At 33.2% G+C, this 20,116-nt stretch overlaps 1 protein-coding gene across 1 annotated transcript in view; it reads right to left on the bottom strand.

Annotated features, from left to right (window-relative positions):
* The window catches only part of EYS (eyes shut homolog), a 1,624,793-nt gene that overhangs the window by 968,221 nt on the left and 636,456 nt on the right, over positions 1–20,116 (bottom strand). Inside the window, 1 exon segment of the mRNA XM_049653864.1 lies at positions 9,013–9,212. Within this exon segment, the coding sequence (XP_049509821.1) occupies positions 9,013–9,212 (200 nt within the window).

Consider the following 20,116-nt stretch of genomic DNA (forward strand, 5'->3'; position numbering starts at 1 on the left):
CTCAGGTCATGATCTCATGGTTCATGGGTTCAAGCCCGGTGTCAAGCTCTGTGCTGACATCTCAGAGCCTGGAGCCTGCTTCTGATTCTGTGTATCCCTCTCTCTCTGCCCCTTCCCTGCTTGAGTTCTGTCTCTCCCTCTCTTGAAAATAAACATCAAAAAAAAATTAAAACAAACACAATGAGGTATTACTTCACACCTGTCAGAATGGCTAGAATTAAAAAGACAAGAAATAACAAATATTGGCAAGGGTGTAGAGAAAAAGGAACCCTTGTACCCTGTTGATGAGAATGAAAATTGGTATAGTCACTGTGGAAGACAGTATGGACTTTCCTCAAAAAATTAAAAATATAAATACACAAGATCTAGCAATTTTACTACTGGGTATTTATCCAAAGAAACCAAAAACAATAATTCTGGAAGATATATACACCCCTGTGTTTACCACAGCATTATTTATAAAAGCCAAGATATGGAAGCAGCCCAAATATCAATCAATGGATTAATGGACAATGATGTGGTTTGTTTGTGTGTGTGTGTGTGTGTGTGTGTGTGTGTGTGTACATGATGGAATATACAACGAGATCTTGTCACTTGCATAACATGGATATACCTAGAGGATATAACACTAAGTGAAGTAAGTTAGAGAAAGACAAATACCACATGATTTCATTCATATGTGGAATTTAAGAAACAAAAAAAAATTAATAAAAAAGAAACCAACCAACCAACCAAACAAACAAACAAAAAAAGTTCACAAACCAACAAACCCAGACTCTTAAATATGGAGAACAAACTGATAGTTGCCAGAGGGTAGGTAGGGGTGTGTGTGTGTGTGTGTGTGTGTGTGTATGTGTTTGTGTGTGTGAAATAGATAAAAGGAATTAAGAGTACATTTATTGTTTTGGTGTAACTGTAAATGGGATTGATTCCTTAATTTCTCTTTCTTCCCTTAATTACCGATGTATAGAAATGCTACAGATTTCTGGACATCGATTTTGTATCCTATGACTTAACTGAATTCTTGGAACAGCCCAAGTGTCCACTGGCTGATGAATATATAAAGAACATGTGATACACACACACACACACACACACACACACACATACACACACAGAGGAATGTTACTTGGAAACAAAAAAGAATGAAGTCTTGCCAATTATAGTAACACAGATGGAACTAGAGTGGAAGTAGAGTGTATTATTAGAGTGTATTATGCTAAGAAAAATAAGTCAGAGAAAGACAAATGCCAAAGAAACAAAACAAATGGGCAAAGAGAAAAAAAAAACAAAACCAGAGACAGAAAGGCAAACCAAGAAACAGACCCTTAAAGATAGAGAAAAAAAACTGATGTTTACCAGAGGGGAGGTGGGTGGGTTGATGGGTTAAATAAGTGATGGAGATTAAGGAATGCACTTGTGATCAGCACCAAGTGTTGTATGGAAATGTTGAATCACTCTATTCTACACCTGAAACTAATATTACACTGTATGTTAACTAACTGGAATTCAAATAAAAACAAAACAAAAAAGAAGACACCTTTTTTTTTTTAAGGAAAGTGTGATGGAAGTAAATCCTCCCCACACTTTTTTATTCTTAAAATTTATTTATTTATTTATTTATTTATTTATTTATTTATTTATTTAGAGTGAGAGAGAGAGAGAGAGAGAGCATGTAAGCAGGGGAGGGACAGAGAGAAACAGAAAGAGAGAGAGAGAGAGAGAGAGAGAGAGAACCCTATCAGGCTCCATACTGTCACCTTGGAGCTTGACACAGGGCTCAATCTCACAAATCATGAAATTGTGACCTGAGCTGAAATCAAGGGTAGGATGCTTAACTGACTGAGCCACCAAGGTACACCACTTACCCTGATGAGCACTGAGTAATGTATAGAATTGTTAAATCATTATATTGTACACCTGAAACCAATATAACACTGAATATTAATTATAATTCAATAAAAAGAAATGCACTAAAAATTTATAAATTAAATTTTAAAAAACTTAGTATATAACTTGATTTGGAGAACAAATTGCAAAATGTGTAATTTAAAAAGCACCCCAAAATATTGAAAATTCCTGTGATGGGTTTTAAAGAGTATGAACATAGGAAAATATTTAATGATTAATTATAAGAGTTCTGATGGCTCAGAGAGTCATCAAAAGGAGTCCTCATTATTAAAAAATAAATTTTAAAATAAGGAAATACAATCCTACGTTTGAATATAGCAAAATGCATACTAATTTGATTAATGAAATATATATTTTAAAATTAAAATTTTATAATTGGTAAAAATAGCATTTTACATATAACAATCAAAATAGGTTCACAATTTAAATTTGAGTATCTTCTGAAGCAATGTGCTAAAATAGCAACTATAGTGTTGATATAGTCGACCTATAAAGGAAAATGAGTCCTGCTTATTATTCTACCACTTGTAATACTTTATAAGGCAATATAATGCAATTTCTTTTTCTTTTCTTTTTTTTAACACTTATTCATTTTAGAGATAGCATGAGCAGAGGAGAGGCAGAGAGAGAGGGAGAATACGAAGCAGGCTCCAGGCTCTGAGCTGTCAGCACAGAACTTGATGTGAGGCTTGAACTCAGGGGCCATGAGATCATGACCTGAGCCAAAGTTGGACACTCAACCAACTAAGGCACCGAGGCACCCCTTATTTTTCTTATAAATTGATTTTTTTTCATTATTAATTTAACTTTGGATTCATGGTAAAATGTTTATTTTTGGAGAGTGTAAACAAAATAAAAAGTTGTTAGAGTATTTAAAAGCCCATCTGATATTTCTGAAAACATAAATAGAAAGCCACCAAAGTGTGGTTGTTAAATACGGATATTTTATTCCAAGTTATAAAATGAATTAACTTGCAGCAAAGATGATATTAATGGTTGTTGAAAATGAGTTATTGTAGATCAATACCCTTACACTCTGTACACTTCATTAGTTACCTAACATCTCTGATTTTTCTATCCAAATATAGAAAGAACTAGAATCTATCTTTCCTTACTTATGATACTAGGGGACTCAGGAAAGCTTATCTCCAATGTTTGATGTACCAATATGTTTTGGTTGCTGAGATTTTATAATTAACAATTTATTATTTTTATTGATGTTTCTGAATATTTTCAAAAAATTTTAAACATTTATTTATTTTTGAGAGAGAGAGAGGCAGTGTAAGCAGGGGAGGGCAGAGAGAGAAGAGAGGGAGACATAGAATCCAAAGTGGGCTGCAGACTATGAGCTGTCAGCAGAGAGCCTGACATGGGACTCGAACTCACGAGCCATGAGATTATGACCTGAGCTGAAGCTGGATGCTCAACCGACTGAGTAACCCAGGTGCCCCTTGAATATTCTTTAAAAGGAAAAATACCAATGTGAGTAACCAAATATGTTTTACTTCTCTTTTAACATAATACATATAGTAGTATGAACTAATTACACTTGGTTTATGGCAGAACATGTAATGAAACTTAGGTGAATGAGAAGTGTAAGGGCCTAAAGTACTTCAAGAATATGGAGGCAATGACCAAGAAGAGCTGAATTTGGAGGAATTATCAGACTGAGGGGACACTTCCAGCTAAAAAGTTGTGGCAGATGGAAAGAGATGCTGCAACGCCGAAAGTAGAGAACACCAAGGGAAAAATTATGTGGAACAGGATTTCACATATTAAAAACAAAAACAAGTATCTTTTATGCCTCAGTGCTTTGTTTTATAAATTAATTGCTATATTCTTTATAATCTACATAGTGCCAGAGAAAAAGTTATGTATAGTGTTTTTCCTTATTTCTACAGCCCTCTGCCGTGTGATTCTAATTTGGATTTTAGTGTAATTTCAACATAGTTTTTATGGTTTAATAAAACTTGCACACATTAAAATGCTATTAAACTGTTACACATGGTTAATAATACTTATGGACTTCTGAAAGCAGCCATTATTAAACTGAACAAAGTCATTAATGTCTTTAAACTTTGCACCAGAATATAAAGTACAAAAGAGATGTTTAACTGTACCTACACAACAGTCATGGTATCTGACTATATAAGTTTTTTTTCTTTTTTTACCACATGTATATATATATATTTTGTATTAGTACTCTAATGAAAATTAAAAAAGAAACTCATTGTGTTCTTGAATTGACTTTCCCACCTATCATGACTTTGTAGGAACTGACTGCAAAACTCCCATGCTTTTGCTTTTTCCTCTACATACTAACTAGACCACCAGAGATAATCTCTATAATCTTCTTTATCCCTAAAATTCAATGTGTTAATAAGAAATACCATTTAAGTTTGGACTAGAAATACAAAAATAAATTATTATATTTTCTGCACAAAAGGTTATTTTCATTTCTTTTAAAGTAACAAATAATGCAAAGATTTTGAAAAGCTTATCAATTATTAACCATTTTTAATATTTTAAACATTCATAATTATTAACTTAATATGTCTTCATTGGGAAATATAAATGACCTCACTTAGAGTTTGAGTTGTTTAACACATATATTGCTAAAAATAAATTTAGGTATTTGAAATGTCTTATCACTTCTCTAGAAATGATCTGAAGTAAGATTATAAAATTGTCTTTAAATTATGATTGAATTACTTCAACATAATATTCCCCGGCACCTAACAGCCCAGTTGTTATTTATCCAAAACTAATCCTAGCTTATTTTGCTTGAAATGGTTAACTGATTTAAATTGTCAATATTCAAAGCAATATTACCTATGTATGTGTCCATTGTAATGAGGAAACTAGCTACATATCACTGGCTTATTCATTTTACCATCTTCCAGGATCACATTCTAAAAGGTCAGACTTTTAGTACATCCTTTCTTTTTTCCTTCATTTTATTTTACATTTAAAGATTCTATCTATGCCTTTCAAAATTTAGCAACTATCAGGAAGATTAAAACGTGAGTATTGGCTATTTCTTTTTTTTTCCTTTAAGTTTTTTATTTATTTAAATCATCTCCATACCCAACGTAGGGCTCAAATGTACAACCCTGAGATCAAAAGTTGCATGCTTTTACCTACTGAGCCATCCAGGTGCCCCAATAGTGGCTATTCTTAGTGTGTTTCATTGTTGTAGTTATAAAATAAATCTAAACTAATCAGATGTCTTCATGAGAAGTATCAGCAATGACCAAACTACAAATCTGACACATCTCAGATCTAGAGAAATCCAACATTCAATGTCTAGAGAGTGAAGTGGAGATATTTAAATGGACCCACACATGCCAAGCAATTTTACCCTGGATGTAAGCCACAATAACACATGTAGTTAAAATAGGCTTTCTCAGGCATGCCTCAGTACATGCTGCTACTCCACTCCTTAAGTGGTAAGTCCTATCATTTAAAACAGTCTTATAGACACAGAAATAAAGAAGAGTCTGGCCCATAGAGGTGGGATATAAAAGTGGTCATAGGAGACATCTGGGTAACAGCAATAAAAATCAATAAACATAAAAATGTTAGTAACTGAGACTTCAAGTCAAGTTAAAGAATTCTAACAAAAAATGAGGCAAGTTATAAAAACTTTGAGAAAAATGAACTCTTCAAATAAATTACTTTGAAAACAGAAAATAATACTATGGTTTGCTAAGTGGGCATTGCATTTACAATGGAAGAAAACAGCTACTTAAAAAGTGCATATCCGGGGCGCCTGGGTGGCGCAGTCGGTTAAGCGTCCGACTTCAGCCAGGTCACGATCTCGCGGTCCGTGAGTTCGAGCCCCGCGTCAGGCTCTGGGCTGATGGCTCGGAGCCTGGAGCCTGTTTCCGATTCTGTGTCTCCCTCTCTCTCGGCCCCTCCCCTGTTCATACTCTGTCTCTCTCTCTGTCCCAAAAATAAATAAAAAACGTTGAAAAAAAAATTTAAAAAAAAAAGTGCATATCCATTGAAATGTAAGAGAAAATAAATAATATTATCCTAAGGAAAAATTTCATAAAACCAGATAAAAATGGTTGAGAAGTAGACAAATTTAGAGGGAATTTTTAAAAAGAAATAAAAATAGAAAAAATAATAAAATGCCTGACAGAGTTTAAAGGTTGTGATTGCAGTATGTAAGCATTATTAGTACCCAAAGAAGAATGCAGAATGAATGAACCAGTATTAATGCCGAAAAGAATAATAACAGAATAATAAAATTTTCCAGACATGAAGAAATAAATAAGAAAAATATATAACATCACATATTCTGGTTAAATGCTTCAATGTCAAAGATAAAAGGGAAGGGAATTAAATTATAAAGTATCTACGTGCCAGTCACTGGGTATTTTACACATCGTTTTTAATTAAAGAAATTAAAAATCATGTATCAGCTTTTATGAAGCAAGTGAATCAATTGCATTCATAAAACATAATGTTCATGAGAATAGGCCATTCTCTTGTTTATTTTCTACAATGATGGAAATGAAAGCAAAATAACAACATTAACTACATAATCCTCAAACAATAATAAGGTCTAAAAATTTGTACTTCTCCAAGTTCTAATTCATATGTTAAGCTAAGAACACAACAAAATATCTTAGGTTTTCAGTTTCAAATTTCCGAGTTTGTCATATAGGATAAGTTTTTAATCAGAAGAAAATTAGTTTTCTCAAAATCATTAGGAAACCAATAGTATAGAATATTCTATAGATCATTAAAGGCTGAAATCTTTTACTAACAAAATGACATCAAAAAGAAGACTTCAGGATAAGTGTCATGAAGGTGGAAATTTATAGGCTTTGACTTTTTCCCCATTTAAAACCAAACAAAATTTAGAAAGCTGATTAACTAATAAACCATCAATGAGAACACAAATATTAACACTGATTTGTGTAGACACTGAAGGAAAATGAACATAACAAAGACAATGACAAAAATTTTACCACATTTCTAAGAGTATGCTTTTTTGATTTAACTTGAAGAATGGGAAAAAAATGGGATCTAACAGTAGGTTTGATACAATTTTTTAAATAAAGAAAGATGATTATTTTATTATGGTTTAAATATATCACAGATTAATCCTTAACCCACAAACAAATCTATGATTCAATTTGCAAAACAGTCTCTCCCATGAGTTTTCTTTTTAAATAAATGGCTTGATCATTGTGCTAACTTGGCACCAACATCTATGGCTACTGACAGTCACTGTGCAAATCCCCTAGAAACTGAAATTCCCAAGGCATTTAATTACCATTCACAGACTTTCAAGAGCTTACAGGAATGTTGAATCAGCAGGGAAGTTTGAAGACAGACAACTCTTATTTAAATGCAATTTGGGGGTGCATGGGTGGCTCAGTCATTAAGCATCCCTCTTGATCTCAGCTCAAGTTTTGATCTCAGAGTCTTGAGTTCAAGCCCTGTGTTTTTTAAGTGGAGTCTACTTAAAAAAAATGTAATTTGAATAACCTTGTAACTGTAATGGCTGCCTATGTCCCTGGGAGATAAGCTAGGAAAAGAAGCAGGCCTCTTCAGTCTAGATTCCACTGACTTCATGCTTTAAGAAAGGTCAGTCTAACTAGCCCATGGATAACATCTCCTAAATGGAACATTTGTAGCATAGCTTGTATAGTGCTTGAATTAGCAAGGTTATAAAAATATACATTTTAGTTTTAGGTTCACTTATTTCTATTTTTTTTTTATTGAACAGAATGAGTTTCCATGACTCGAACCTTCATTTGTAACATTGTATTAATTGGAAGTAAATGTTGAACTTACTGTTGTTGACTTCATCCAGGCACTGATTAGGTTCAATCAGAGGATCCTTACAGTGCTCAAGTGATCATTTTTGTAATGATATTTTAGAAAATTACAATTCTATTGGAAACATCTTTACTTTCTGTACTTTATCAAACTACCAGTGTAAAATAAGCAAAATTCATGCTAAAAATACGATACACAACAGAGACAACACACACAACCACACTATAAATAAAAATGGCATGTTAGGTCATATGTAATAAAGAATAACAGTGTCATAATAATAACTGAACACTGTATGTATATGTTAAATGAAACAATAATAATCTTGGGTTTATGTAAAACAATCACCTATGTGTACTTCATTAGAGATATGCCCTAAATAAGATAATACAGCAGAGATCAAAATAAATAAAAGGGCAAAAACACACTGTAGATATTGAACAAAGAAAATATGGTGGTGTCAATAATAAACATAATGCAGAATATATTAATATTTTTTAAATAACTGATAAAATATAAAAATAATAGATATACTTTACTATTAAATAACTATGCACCAAAATAAACATGTTCAACCTTCCCAAAATTTAAGATATTTAGAAGAAATACAGTTGTTCACAGATTTTAACTTAATATCAAGCTCTCAAAAATCAGAATGAAATAGAAGAGGTAAACTATTTTTTAAATATGTGGGTTCAATTATATTTTACAAATAGAACAGGTAATGGCTAACTTCTCAAAATAAAAACCATTTATATATTATGTAATCACAAAAAACAAAGGTAATGGAAATTATCTCCTAAGAATTTTTAAAAGATACTTTAAATAGTAGTTGGTTCAAAAATACAGTGACACATTAATTTATTTTTATAAATCTTAGCACATAAAAATTTTTTATCAATTGTTAAGATCTTAGAATTGTAAGTACAGCAGGAGGACTAATGAATCTTTGTAATAAGTCTATTATAAATATGAACTATCTATGTGTCATTCATGTAGTGTAATATTTAAGAAAAGAAACAATTCAATTCTGGGAAGGATAGGGGATATGAAACAATTATAAAATGAGAGATAATAAACTTTAGAAGTCCAACATGGAATTTATATGAGTATATAGTATTTTGAAAAATATGAAAGTAAATGCTTCCTTAGAATTGTTGATTTAAATTTGTGATTTCATTTTTTTAAGATGAAAACGTACTCAAAAACTTAGTATTTATATTTCAGCGTGCATCACTCTTATGATGTTTATATGCTTTCCTAAATATATGTTTAGTTAATTGTGGGTAAATAAATACTGACCTGCAGTAAAACATGTGTCCAGGTCCATCAACACAAATACTTCCATTAAGACAGAGGACCAAATTCAGTTCAGGCTCAGCACAACCATCAATATGTATTTCACAATATGCACGAATGTATCCACTCGGGCAAATGCAAGTAAAGTCATCGACTGATTTCTGACAGAAGTCTTCATTTATAGAAAGGTTTGATGTACAGTTCTAAATTAAGAAATAAAGAATCAAATTTGATTATTAGTGATAAGACTAAACATTTTATTAAACTTATTTTATTTAAATATTTGTAAGAAATCAATATGCAAGTTTATCTGATATTCCATTCCTCTAGAAACTGAAATATGTTTTTGGTAATAAATGATTTTCGTTTTTTATCACCAGAAATGTCCCATTATTGATTTTTCAGAAAAAAAACCCAACTTTATTAAACTTTGCTAAAACACGTACCATGGCAGTGAATACCTACCCTCCTACACACCCAAATAATGATGCTAAAACAAATTTCCTATGTATATAATATCAGGAATTCACTGACCCTTAGTATACATGCCAGTTTGCCTGGAACAGCCCTAGATTAATTCTGCTGTCTTAGGGTGATTAATAGTGCCTTTATTAACTCTCAAAGGAATCCTGGGTTTGAACACATACTTAGAACAGACAATTCACAATGGACTTACATCTACAAAACAAGGCATCTTTAATATATGCTTTTATTCCATTCATAGTTGTTTTTCCCCCCCAAATTGTTTTAATATGTATATTACTTTTTCAGACTTATTAAGGTATAATTGACCAAAAAAAAAAACCCTGCACTATATTTAAAGTGTACAGCATAATGATTTCATATACATACACATCGTGAAATGATTCCCACCACTGAGTTAATTCACACACCTATCACTGCACATATTCACCTTTCTTCTTCTTGAGAGTAGAGGGAGTGAGAACACTGAAGTTCTACTCTCTTAGCAAATTTTAATTGTAGAGTAGTGTTATTAATATAGTCACCATGTTATATATTAGATCACCATAATCTGTTCAACTTATAGCTGAAAGTGATTTCCCAGCATTTTCTATTTCTCCTATGCCCTACCCTCTGGCAATCAATTATTCTATTCTCTGTCTCTGTAAGCCCAGCCTTTAAAAAAATTTTTTTTTTTTAGATTTTTTAACAAGAGAACCCATGTAGTACAGTATTGGTCTTTTAGTTTGGCTTATTTGCCTTAGCATACTGTCCTCCAAGTTTATCAATGTTTTTGGAAATGGTAGAATTTCCTTCCTTTTAAGACTCAATAATATTTCATTGTATATACAGACACCACATTTTCTTTATCCAATCATCTATTGATGAACACAGTTTGTTTCCATACCTTGATTATTGTGAATAATGATGCAGTAAACATGGAACTACAGATATCTTTACAAGGTGATGGTTTAATTTCTTTCATCTATTTACCCAGAAGTGTGATTACCGGATCATATGATGGTTATATTTTTAATTTCTTGAGGAACCTCCATAGTGTTTTCCATAGTGACTCTACCAGTTTACATAGCTATCAGCAGCATAAAGGGTTCCCTTTTTTCCACATCCTTGCCAATATCTGTTATCTCCTATGTTTTTGCTAATAGACCTAATAGGTTGGGACAATTATCTCATTGCAGTTTTGATTTACATTTCCCTGATTAGTGATGTTGAGCACCTTTTCATATATCTACTGTCCATTTGTACAGCATCATTGCAGAAATGTCTCTTCAAGTCTTTTGCTCATTTTTTAAATTGGATTATTTGGGGTTTTTGTTTGTTTGCTTTGCTTTGTTTTGCTATTAAGTTGTATGAATTCTCTATATATTTTGGATACTAATCCCTTATTATATATGTGGTTTGTGAATATTTTCTCCCACTCCATAGGTAGTTGTTAATTTTGTTAATGGTTTCCTTTGCCGTGCAGAAGCTTTTTCAGTTTTATGTAGTCCCACTTGTTTATTTTTGATTTTGTTGCATTTGCTTTGGGTGTCAACTCTAAAAAAAAAATGATTGCTAAGATCAAATATCAAGGGATTTACCAGCTATGTCTTCTAGGAGTTTTAAGGTTTTAGGTCTTACTTTCAAATCTTTAACCCATTTTGAATTGTTTCTGTGATGGTGTAAGACAGGAGTCCAGTTATTATTTTGCATGAGGCTATCAGTTTTCCAAATACCAGTGTTTGAAGGGACTATCCTCTCCTCATGTGCATTCTTGGCTCCTTTGTCATAAATTAATTGACCATATTTACATAGATTTATTTCTGGGCTCTTTACTGTGTTCCATTGATCTGTGTTTCTGTTTTTATGCCAAACCATGCCACTTTGATTACTATAGCTTTGAATATAATTTAAAATTAGGAAGTTTAATGCCTCCAGCCTTGTTCTCCTTTTTCAAGATTGCTTTGGCTATTTGGAGTCTTTTGTGGTTCCATACAAATGTTAGGTTTGTTTTTCTATTTCTTTGAAAAACCATTTGGAATTTTGATAAGCGTGGTATTAAATCTATAAATTGTTTTTGATACTACAGACATTGTAACAATATCAATTCTTCCAATCCAAGAATAGGAAATATCTTCTCTTTTTTTCTTTTTTTTCCCTATACCTTCTTGAATGTCTTGCATCAATGTTTTATAGTGTTCAGTGTATGGGCACACTGGTTAAATTTATATTAAATTTATGTTTCACCTCCTTCGTAGTTAAATTTAGTATTTTATTCATTTTGGTATTATTATAAATGGGGTTTCTTTCTTATTTTCTCTTTCTTATAGTTCATTGTTTGTGTATAGAAATGGAAATAATTTTGGAGGGTGCCTGGGTGGCTCAGTAGGTTAAGTGTCTGGCTCTTGATTTCAGCTCAGGTCAGGATCTCATGGTTCGTGAATTCAGGCTCTGCATCAGGCTCTGTGCTGACAATGCAGAGCATGCTTGGGATTCTAAGTCTCTCTCTCTCTCTCTCTCTCTCTCTCTCTCTGACCCTCCCCTAGTCACAGTTGCCCTTTGTCTCTCTCTCAAAATAAATAAACGTTAAAAAAATTAATAAATGCAACTAACTTTTGTATTTTGTCTATTTTAGAGCATGGCATATACATGTTAACAACTTAACTGTGAATGCATACAAAAGCTCTAGATTTATGCATTCTTAAAATTCAGGATGTTAGGGTGGGGCCCAACCCATAACTTCTCAAAGAGAAGATGGAAGTTAGGGATTTCTTCTTCTTGTATGGCAGTGTGCAGGAGTGGGATTTATGGTGAGAGTGTGTCTCAGCCTTTCCTACCAATTTCAGTGTGGGTATTTTCTCAGTTGCTCAATGTGTGGTAGTTTCTGAATTTCTCTCAAGGGGACTTGCTCTGTGCATAGCTGTACATTCAGTGCAGCCAGGGCAGGAGGGAAATTCAGGCACCTCATATGCCGCCGTCCTGGTCCAGATCTTATTGTGTATCCAATCATAATCTTTTAATTAGCCAATTTTCCCATGCATTTGCCCAAATTTGTGTCTGGCATTTCTGCATCCTATAATTCTAGAAGTACAGACAGAGGCTTTGTGGAACCTGTAAAATATCTGTCTCTTACTTTTTAAGCATTGGAATATTGTTATACTTTTATGCTACTTTTAGCCACCTATTAAATAAATGGTATTTTATTTATTGTAGGTACATTTATGCATAAAATGGTGACAATTTCATCCACTTCATACAGGTTCCTGTGAGAATTAAATAAAATAGTAAATATAAGGTAATTAGCCCTGTTCTTGGAACATAACAGCTGTTCAGTAAATGTTATATTCTTTCCCTTTATATACTGAAGGCCACAGGCCTTGTCAGCCTCTATTTCAGTCATTTGGCACTTCCCTACAACAGTAAATCAGATTTTGTTGGTATATTAATGTCTACCATATCATGCTATATGCTTCTTAAGTTTACATTTTAGATATTATACATGTGCCTATATTCTGGAAAGCAAAAAGCATGGTGCTTTAAATATGGTATGTCATCATTTTTCAAGGTAATGTTAACTCTGAAAATATTGGCACCTATAATTCTGAGAAATAATTTCTGGAACTTTGTGACATCATTAGTAAAACATTTTTATGTACTCTTAATATGTTGTCTACACATAATTTCTTTTTAAAAATTTTTTAATGTTTATTTATTTTTGAGAAAGAGCGAGACAGAGTGTGAGTGACGGAGGGGCAGAGAGACAGGGAGATAGAGTCTTATGCAGGTCGTAAGCTCTGAGTTGTCAGCACAAAACCCGAGGTGGGACTCGAACTCACAAACCATGAGATCATGACCTGAGCTGAAGCTGGATGTTCAACTGACTGAGCCATCCAGGTGCCCCCAGGATTTCTTAATGAATATACAGAAATATGAATCATTTGCACTCAGGAATCTAAGTTACTACATCTTCAAAGATAGACATAGAACTATGGTACACAAAAAGCTAGAGCATAGGCAAACATGTGATATTTCTTTAATATTTTACTCTGAAAATGGGTATTTTCTAGAACTATCATTAGTTAGACATTTATGCTTAGAAACATTTAGTGACTTTTAAAAAATGTTAGCATAACAATAAAATTCACACTGAAAAGGCTAATGTGAAACCATTGCATTCATATCATTTATCAAATGGAAAATTAAGGATGTCAAAATCACTAGAGAATTTAATTAGTATCCCTTTCAATAAGAAATGGATTGTGCCCTTGATTATAAAACTCAAGTCATGCTTGGAACTCAGATGGTGATCTTTTACACTTGCCCAAGTGATAGAGATAAATGCATGACTTTATACGTGAATGCCATTTGGATATTTGTTCCACCTGTGCTGAAAATGTAAACTCCTTAAGGATAACTGAGGGCACTTAGTAGACTTTGTAAAGGTACTGCAGTTATTTTCATGGAATGTAAATGCAGAATTCCACAGGGGATAACATGGAAACAACATGTTTCCTTCTTAGTCCTACAGCTGGGTATATATAGAATGATTTATTAGAAAGCATTACATAAACTAATTGAATTATATCTCCCATGGGAAGAAAACGATCATTTTTAGACTGCCAAAAGTTCTGTCTCTAGGGTTAACAAGAATCTTTTACCAAATTAATTAGCAGGCTTAATGGAAATACAAAAGCAATTTCTTTCCAGAAAAAGAAATCAAATATTCATTTACAATTCTTAATCTTTCCTGGTGCAAAACTTAAGGCAGATGCCTTTCCTTCTGTTCATCATAATTTATATTATTTTGCTATACTCTATTTAAATATAATAAAATGATTGCCAAGAAGAATTGACTAATTTAATTTCAGAAAATGAGAAAAGTAAAAGGTTGGGGTATTTAGAGAAAGAAAACAAAGCTAAGAGTGATGTTGCAGATCAGGGCAATCTGGACAATTAAGCTATACCCCAATACTATGTTCATTCAACTTGCATTCAAAACACCATGCCAGGAAATGTACAGAAGTGTAGCAGTAACAGAACAGTGATGTATTCATTATGGACTGCTTAGCCAGAGCAAACTACCAGATTGGCTAGTAAATGTGTCAATTATCTCTCTGATAGTTGTGTTCCACCTGAGTTGTATAGTTTAGATGCAGAAGTTGTTCTGTGATCTCTGAACTTCCCAGAAGAACAGAAAGTTTTTACTTGAGATCATCTTTATCATAGTATTTCTCTCATAGAATCATATGTTTTCTTTTTTTTACACTGCTGTTTTTAAGGTAGTGGACTACTTTCTTCAAATAAGATCTTGGAGAAACAATATATTAAACAGATAATCATGAAACTGTTCTATCTGAAGAATGGAAAAAGAACAAGGTACCCATTGCAGCCTTAACTTATCTGATGCAAAGACTTATTGAAAGTCACAGAATTTCTCAAATTGTGTGTAGCTCTGAATAAAAACTACTAATGTAGTCTACTGTTCCTAAGACTTAAGTTGACAATGAATACTCAGTAGCTTGTTAAATTGAAGATTTAAACTCAAAAGATTTGGTGTGAGGCCTGAGTTTTTCCATCTCTAACAAACTCTTAGGTGATTCTGATGCTAATAGACCATGGACCAAACACTGAGTAGAAAAAATCTAGTCCAAAAATTTTATTTTATTTTCAAAAATGAAACAAGCCCAAAAGTGTTACTGACTTCACCAATGTCCTATAGCAAGATGATGTCAGAATAAAATCTCACTGACACAAAATGCCTTGAATTCCAACTTAGAGCTCATTGTACCACCAAGCTTTAGTTTCTCTCTCAGAGGAATCTCTTGGCCGAGAAATATGACAATGTATATGGTAAAGACTAAATATCTCTAAAATTTACTTCCAATATAGTTTTGAATATGGGACTAAAGCAGTTAATAGGAAGAAGATTTTGATTCCCAATTAATCTGATTTATGATATTTTGATGTAAAGAAAATGCATTTTTAATTTTTTATTTCAATAAATTAAACAAGATTATAAAATACCAAAATTGGGATATTTGTAGTAAATATTTTCTCTTTTGAAAAATAGTTTCCTGGAAACTGTGTTTCTGAAGTAATTCCAGGAAAGAGAGCCACTGCAAAACCACTGTCTCAGAAGCAGCCTGAAATACACAAATGAATCAAATATGGAAAAGTACATCAGGGCTGAATGATGAACATCAATGAAGAATGTCAAAATTCTTTAAAAGTAACGTAGAGTTCTAAAGACATTTAAAAAAGCTAACACTTTAATATATACTATTTCCTCAGGTAAACAAAGGGATGTTGCATAAGAAACCTAAACGTGGGAGTTCCTGGGCGACTCAGTCAGTTGAGTGCCCAATTCTTGATTTCAGCTCAGGTCATGATCCCAGGGTCATAGGATTGAGCCCCACATTGGGCTCCATGCTGAGCATGGAGTCTGTTTAAGATTCTCACTTTCTCTCTGCCCCTCTGTCCAGCTTGTGTTCTCTCTCTCTTAAAAAAAAAAAGAAGAGAAGAAAGAAGAAAGAATAAGAAGGAGGAGGAGGAGGAGATGGAGGAGGAGAAAACAATCTAAAGACTTAAAGTATATATTCAAAATCTTGGAAGTATATTGTGCTATAACTTGGAAAAATGAGGGGTTAAGCATGGGCAAATAATGCAAAAGATTGAGAGCATTTTGAATATATTATTAAGGAATCTGTAACATTATAAGGGACATAGGGTTGGTGTTGGTGGCCAAGACAGGTTGGGAAAGGAAGTACAACTCCTTTTGCCCACTGGTTTGTTCTGATTCAGGTTTGGGCTCACTCTTGCATTAGGGATAATAGAAATCTGCTTCTATTTTGGAAATTCAAGACTCATGAAACAAGAAAAATGATGGAACAGATAGAGAAAATATGTGAGAAAAATATGTAGGAAAAGATTCCTAAAAAACAAACAAATACGGTGGGAAAGGAATAGCCTTTAGTGACAAATACATTTGTCACTAACCACAACATCCTATACCCTGAGGCCAAAAGGAAATACACACACACACACACACACACACACACACACAAATGACAGAGTTTTAAAAGTAATAATAAGTATTTCCTGCAATGAAATTGAGTAATATTAACTCACACTTTTTCATCTAATATAAATAATTTTTAGAAAATGTTTATTATTTATTTATTTTGAGAGAGAACAAGATGGAGAGAAAGGGAGAGAGAGAGAGAGTGAGGAGGGAAGACATTCCCAAGCAGGCTCCACTCTTGTTACCTCAGAGCCTGACGTGGGATTCCATCTCACAGACTGTGAGATCATGACCTGAGCCGAAATCAAGAGTCCGGCGCTCAACCAACTAAGTCACCCAGGCGCCCCTAAGATAGATAATTTTTAAGAGTAATACACTTAAAATAAATCTCCATCCAGAAAGTACTGATTAAATAAATATGGTACCTCCATACACTAGGATATTAATAAGAATAAAGTAGAACTATGTATGTTAATGTAGAATTATCTGCAGTGATAAAGTGAGAAAGCAAGGTATCCTGAGTGTGTGACAAATATTACCATTTGTGAGATCTATTTTATTTTAAAGATGTTTTTAATCAAAGGACATAGATATTCCTTGCAACGACCTCTGGGAAATAGGAGACATTTGGGGCAAGATTACAACTCAAACTTTACCCTGAAAAGCATTCTGATGGATCAATCATTTAATTGCAAATAAAAAGGAAATAAGAAAAATAGTAGAACTTTTTGAATAAGTCCTTGTTGAACTTGTAACATATCATAGAACCTTTAGAAAGTATATCAGTAAATGTAAAAATTTTGAATGTCAGAATCCACTACATACTAATTGAACATTGACAACAAAAAAGTCAACGTACATAATGTATATGATAGATAAAGGTAAATAATCTTATTATATAAGAAGCCCCTTATGAAAATTTCAGCTTATATTCAAACATACACACAATCACACACACACACACACACACACACACACGCACACGCACACACACACACAGTTATTTTCTTTAATCATTTCTTTTCTATTTAAAGAACTTCCTTTAGTCCTTCTTTTGAATTAGATCTGCTCATGATAAATTCTTAGCTTTCCTTCAGCTGAGAATGTCTTGATTCCTTCTTTTATTTTATAATCATATTTTATGGTTTCCCATTTTAGTACTTTTCTTACATATTTATAATTTGGTATTTAAAAAAAAATTCTCCCTTGTAGCAGTTATCTTTCTCATCCCCAATGTCTGCTTTCTATATCTCCCACTCTCTGTTCTTTTCTGTGAGTGTGTGTATGTGTACCCAGAGTTGAGTTAATTACATTTGTCACTAACTACAACATCCTATACCCAATCATGGATTTGCTTTTATTGTAGAATTAATTCTAATGTTGTAAAGCCTGCCTCAAATTGTCAGATTTACAAAAACAAAAACAAAAACAAAAACAGAACAAAAGAACTTAGCTTATGGTTTTCCCCACTAATTCTAACATAAACTTTTCCTTCTCATTTTCCAAAGAGCTTCAGATATAACACTCTGCCCCATACTGACCTAGAATGTTCTTTTCAATGAGTACTGCCCATGTTTCTCTACTGCTCTGGTCTCTAGCCTAGAAAGATGGACTCGGACATCAATCCATGAACGCCCATTAGAGGCTATTATCTGGGCATTACAACATAGAGGAAGTTACAATAAATAGGTAAAGATACACATTTATATCTATATAGATATCTCCAAATGGAGCTGATGAGTAGGAGGTATGCCTGAAAATTATTTCATCTCCATTTCTCATATATATAAATTATCCAATATTTGCAAAATGAATGACAAAATTATATTTAGAGTGTACTTAATGTATTATTTAAAAAGACACTAAAAAAACTCTGTTGAACTGCAATAATTAATATAAATGACAGCATGAAATTTTATTTATTTTTCAAGTTTATTTATTTTGAGAGACAGAGAGAGAGACAGAGAGAGAGAGAGAGAGAGAGAGAACAAGCAGGGGAGGGGCAGAGGGAGAAGGAGAGAGAGGATCCCAAGCACTGTCAGTGCAAAGCCCGATGTGGGCTCGAACTCACAAACTGTGAGGTCATGACCTGAGCCGAAATAGAGTCACACACTTAACCGACTGAGCCACCCAGGCACCCCAACAGCATGAAATTTAAAAAAGCAGAACAGAATAAATAGTCCTAAAACTGACCCATACATAGCAACTTAGTGCATGAAAAATGAGGCAACCTAAATCAATAGAGAAATAACAGATCCTTTGATAAAAATTATTAGAAAATTGGGTCGCCTGGGTGTCTCAGTCAGTTGTTTCTCACCCTTGATTTCAGCTCAGGTCATGATCTCATGGCTCAAGAGATCAAGTCCTGCAGTTGGGCTCCATGCTGACAGCACAGATCCTGCTTAGGATTCTCTCTCTCTCTCACTCTCTGTCCCTACCCCAATCTATTTCTCTCTCAAAATGAATAAACATTAAAAAAATCTCTTGGAAAATTATTTGCCCTACTTTTTATCAATCATAATAATATATTCACTGTGAATTAAAGTACTAAAAGTGTTATTAATCCTAAAATTGTACTGGATGAGAATATAAGAAAATAATTTAAATATTGCTGTATGAAAAGACTTTCTAAGGAGAGATGCAAAGCCCAGTGTCATAAAGAAAAAAGTAAAAATAAAATATAAAAATCTCACAATTTACAAGTCTTATAAAGTAAAAGTAGCTAAGCTCTAGACAAGATTTGTGATTTTGCAGAACCCAGTGGATTTTACCCATAATTTGGAATAATATATACAAACCAAAAAGGAGAAAGCAAGAAATAAAAAAAAATACTATTCATCAAAGGCTCTGAATAGACAAGGCACAAAGAGATACAAACAGCAAATAATCTTATGGAAAGGTGCTTAATCTTGATAATAACCTAGGAAAACAATAAAAACAATGCATGTCACATTTTCCTCATCAAATTAGTAAACAAAGAAAATGATTTTATTTACTAGGATCTAGGGAAGTTGGCATGTTCATAGTCTCATTAAATAAGTGAAATTCTTCAACACTTATTAAAAGGAATGAGTCAGGCTCTTTCCACCATCTTTCCACGGTGCCATAATGGGGCTCATGAATGTCATGGCAGATGCTCTCAAGAGCATTAACAATGCTGAAAAGAGAGGCAAATGCCAGGTTTTTAATAGCCCATGCTCTAAAGTCATCGTCTGCTTTCTAACTATAATGAAGAAGCATGATCACATGGATGAATTTGAAATCATCTATGATCAAAGAACTAGGAAAATTGTTGTGAACCTCACAGGCAGGTTAAACATGTATGGAGTGATCAGCCCCATATTTGAGGTACAACTCAAAGATCTAGAAAAATGGCTGGCAGAATAATCTGCTCCTGTCCTGCCAGTTTGGTTTCATTGTACTGACAACCTCAACTGGTATCATGGACCATAACAACCTCAACTGGTATCATGGACCATAAAGAAGCATGATGAAAACACACAGGAGGGAAAATCCTTACCCCATAAAATAAACTTACCCCAAATCACAGACCTGACAAGTGGAGGCAGAATTCAAAGATAGCTTTAAGGTACCAAAATCAATGCCTTTTAACTATCCCTTGTT

The sequence above is a fragment of the Panthera uncia genome (genome assembly GCF_023721935.1).
Source record: "Panthera uncia isolate 11264 chromosome B2 unlocalized genomic scaffold, Puncia_PCG_1.0 HiC_scaffold_24, whole genome shotgun sequence".
Lineage (NCBI taxonomy): Eukaryota > Metazoa > Chordata > Mammalia > Carnivora > Felidae > Panthera > Panthera uncia.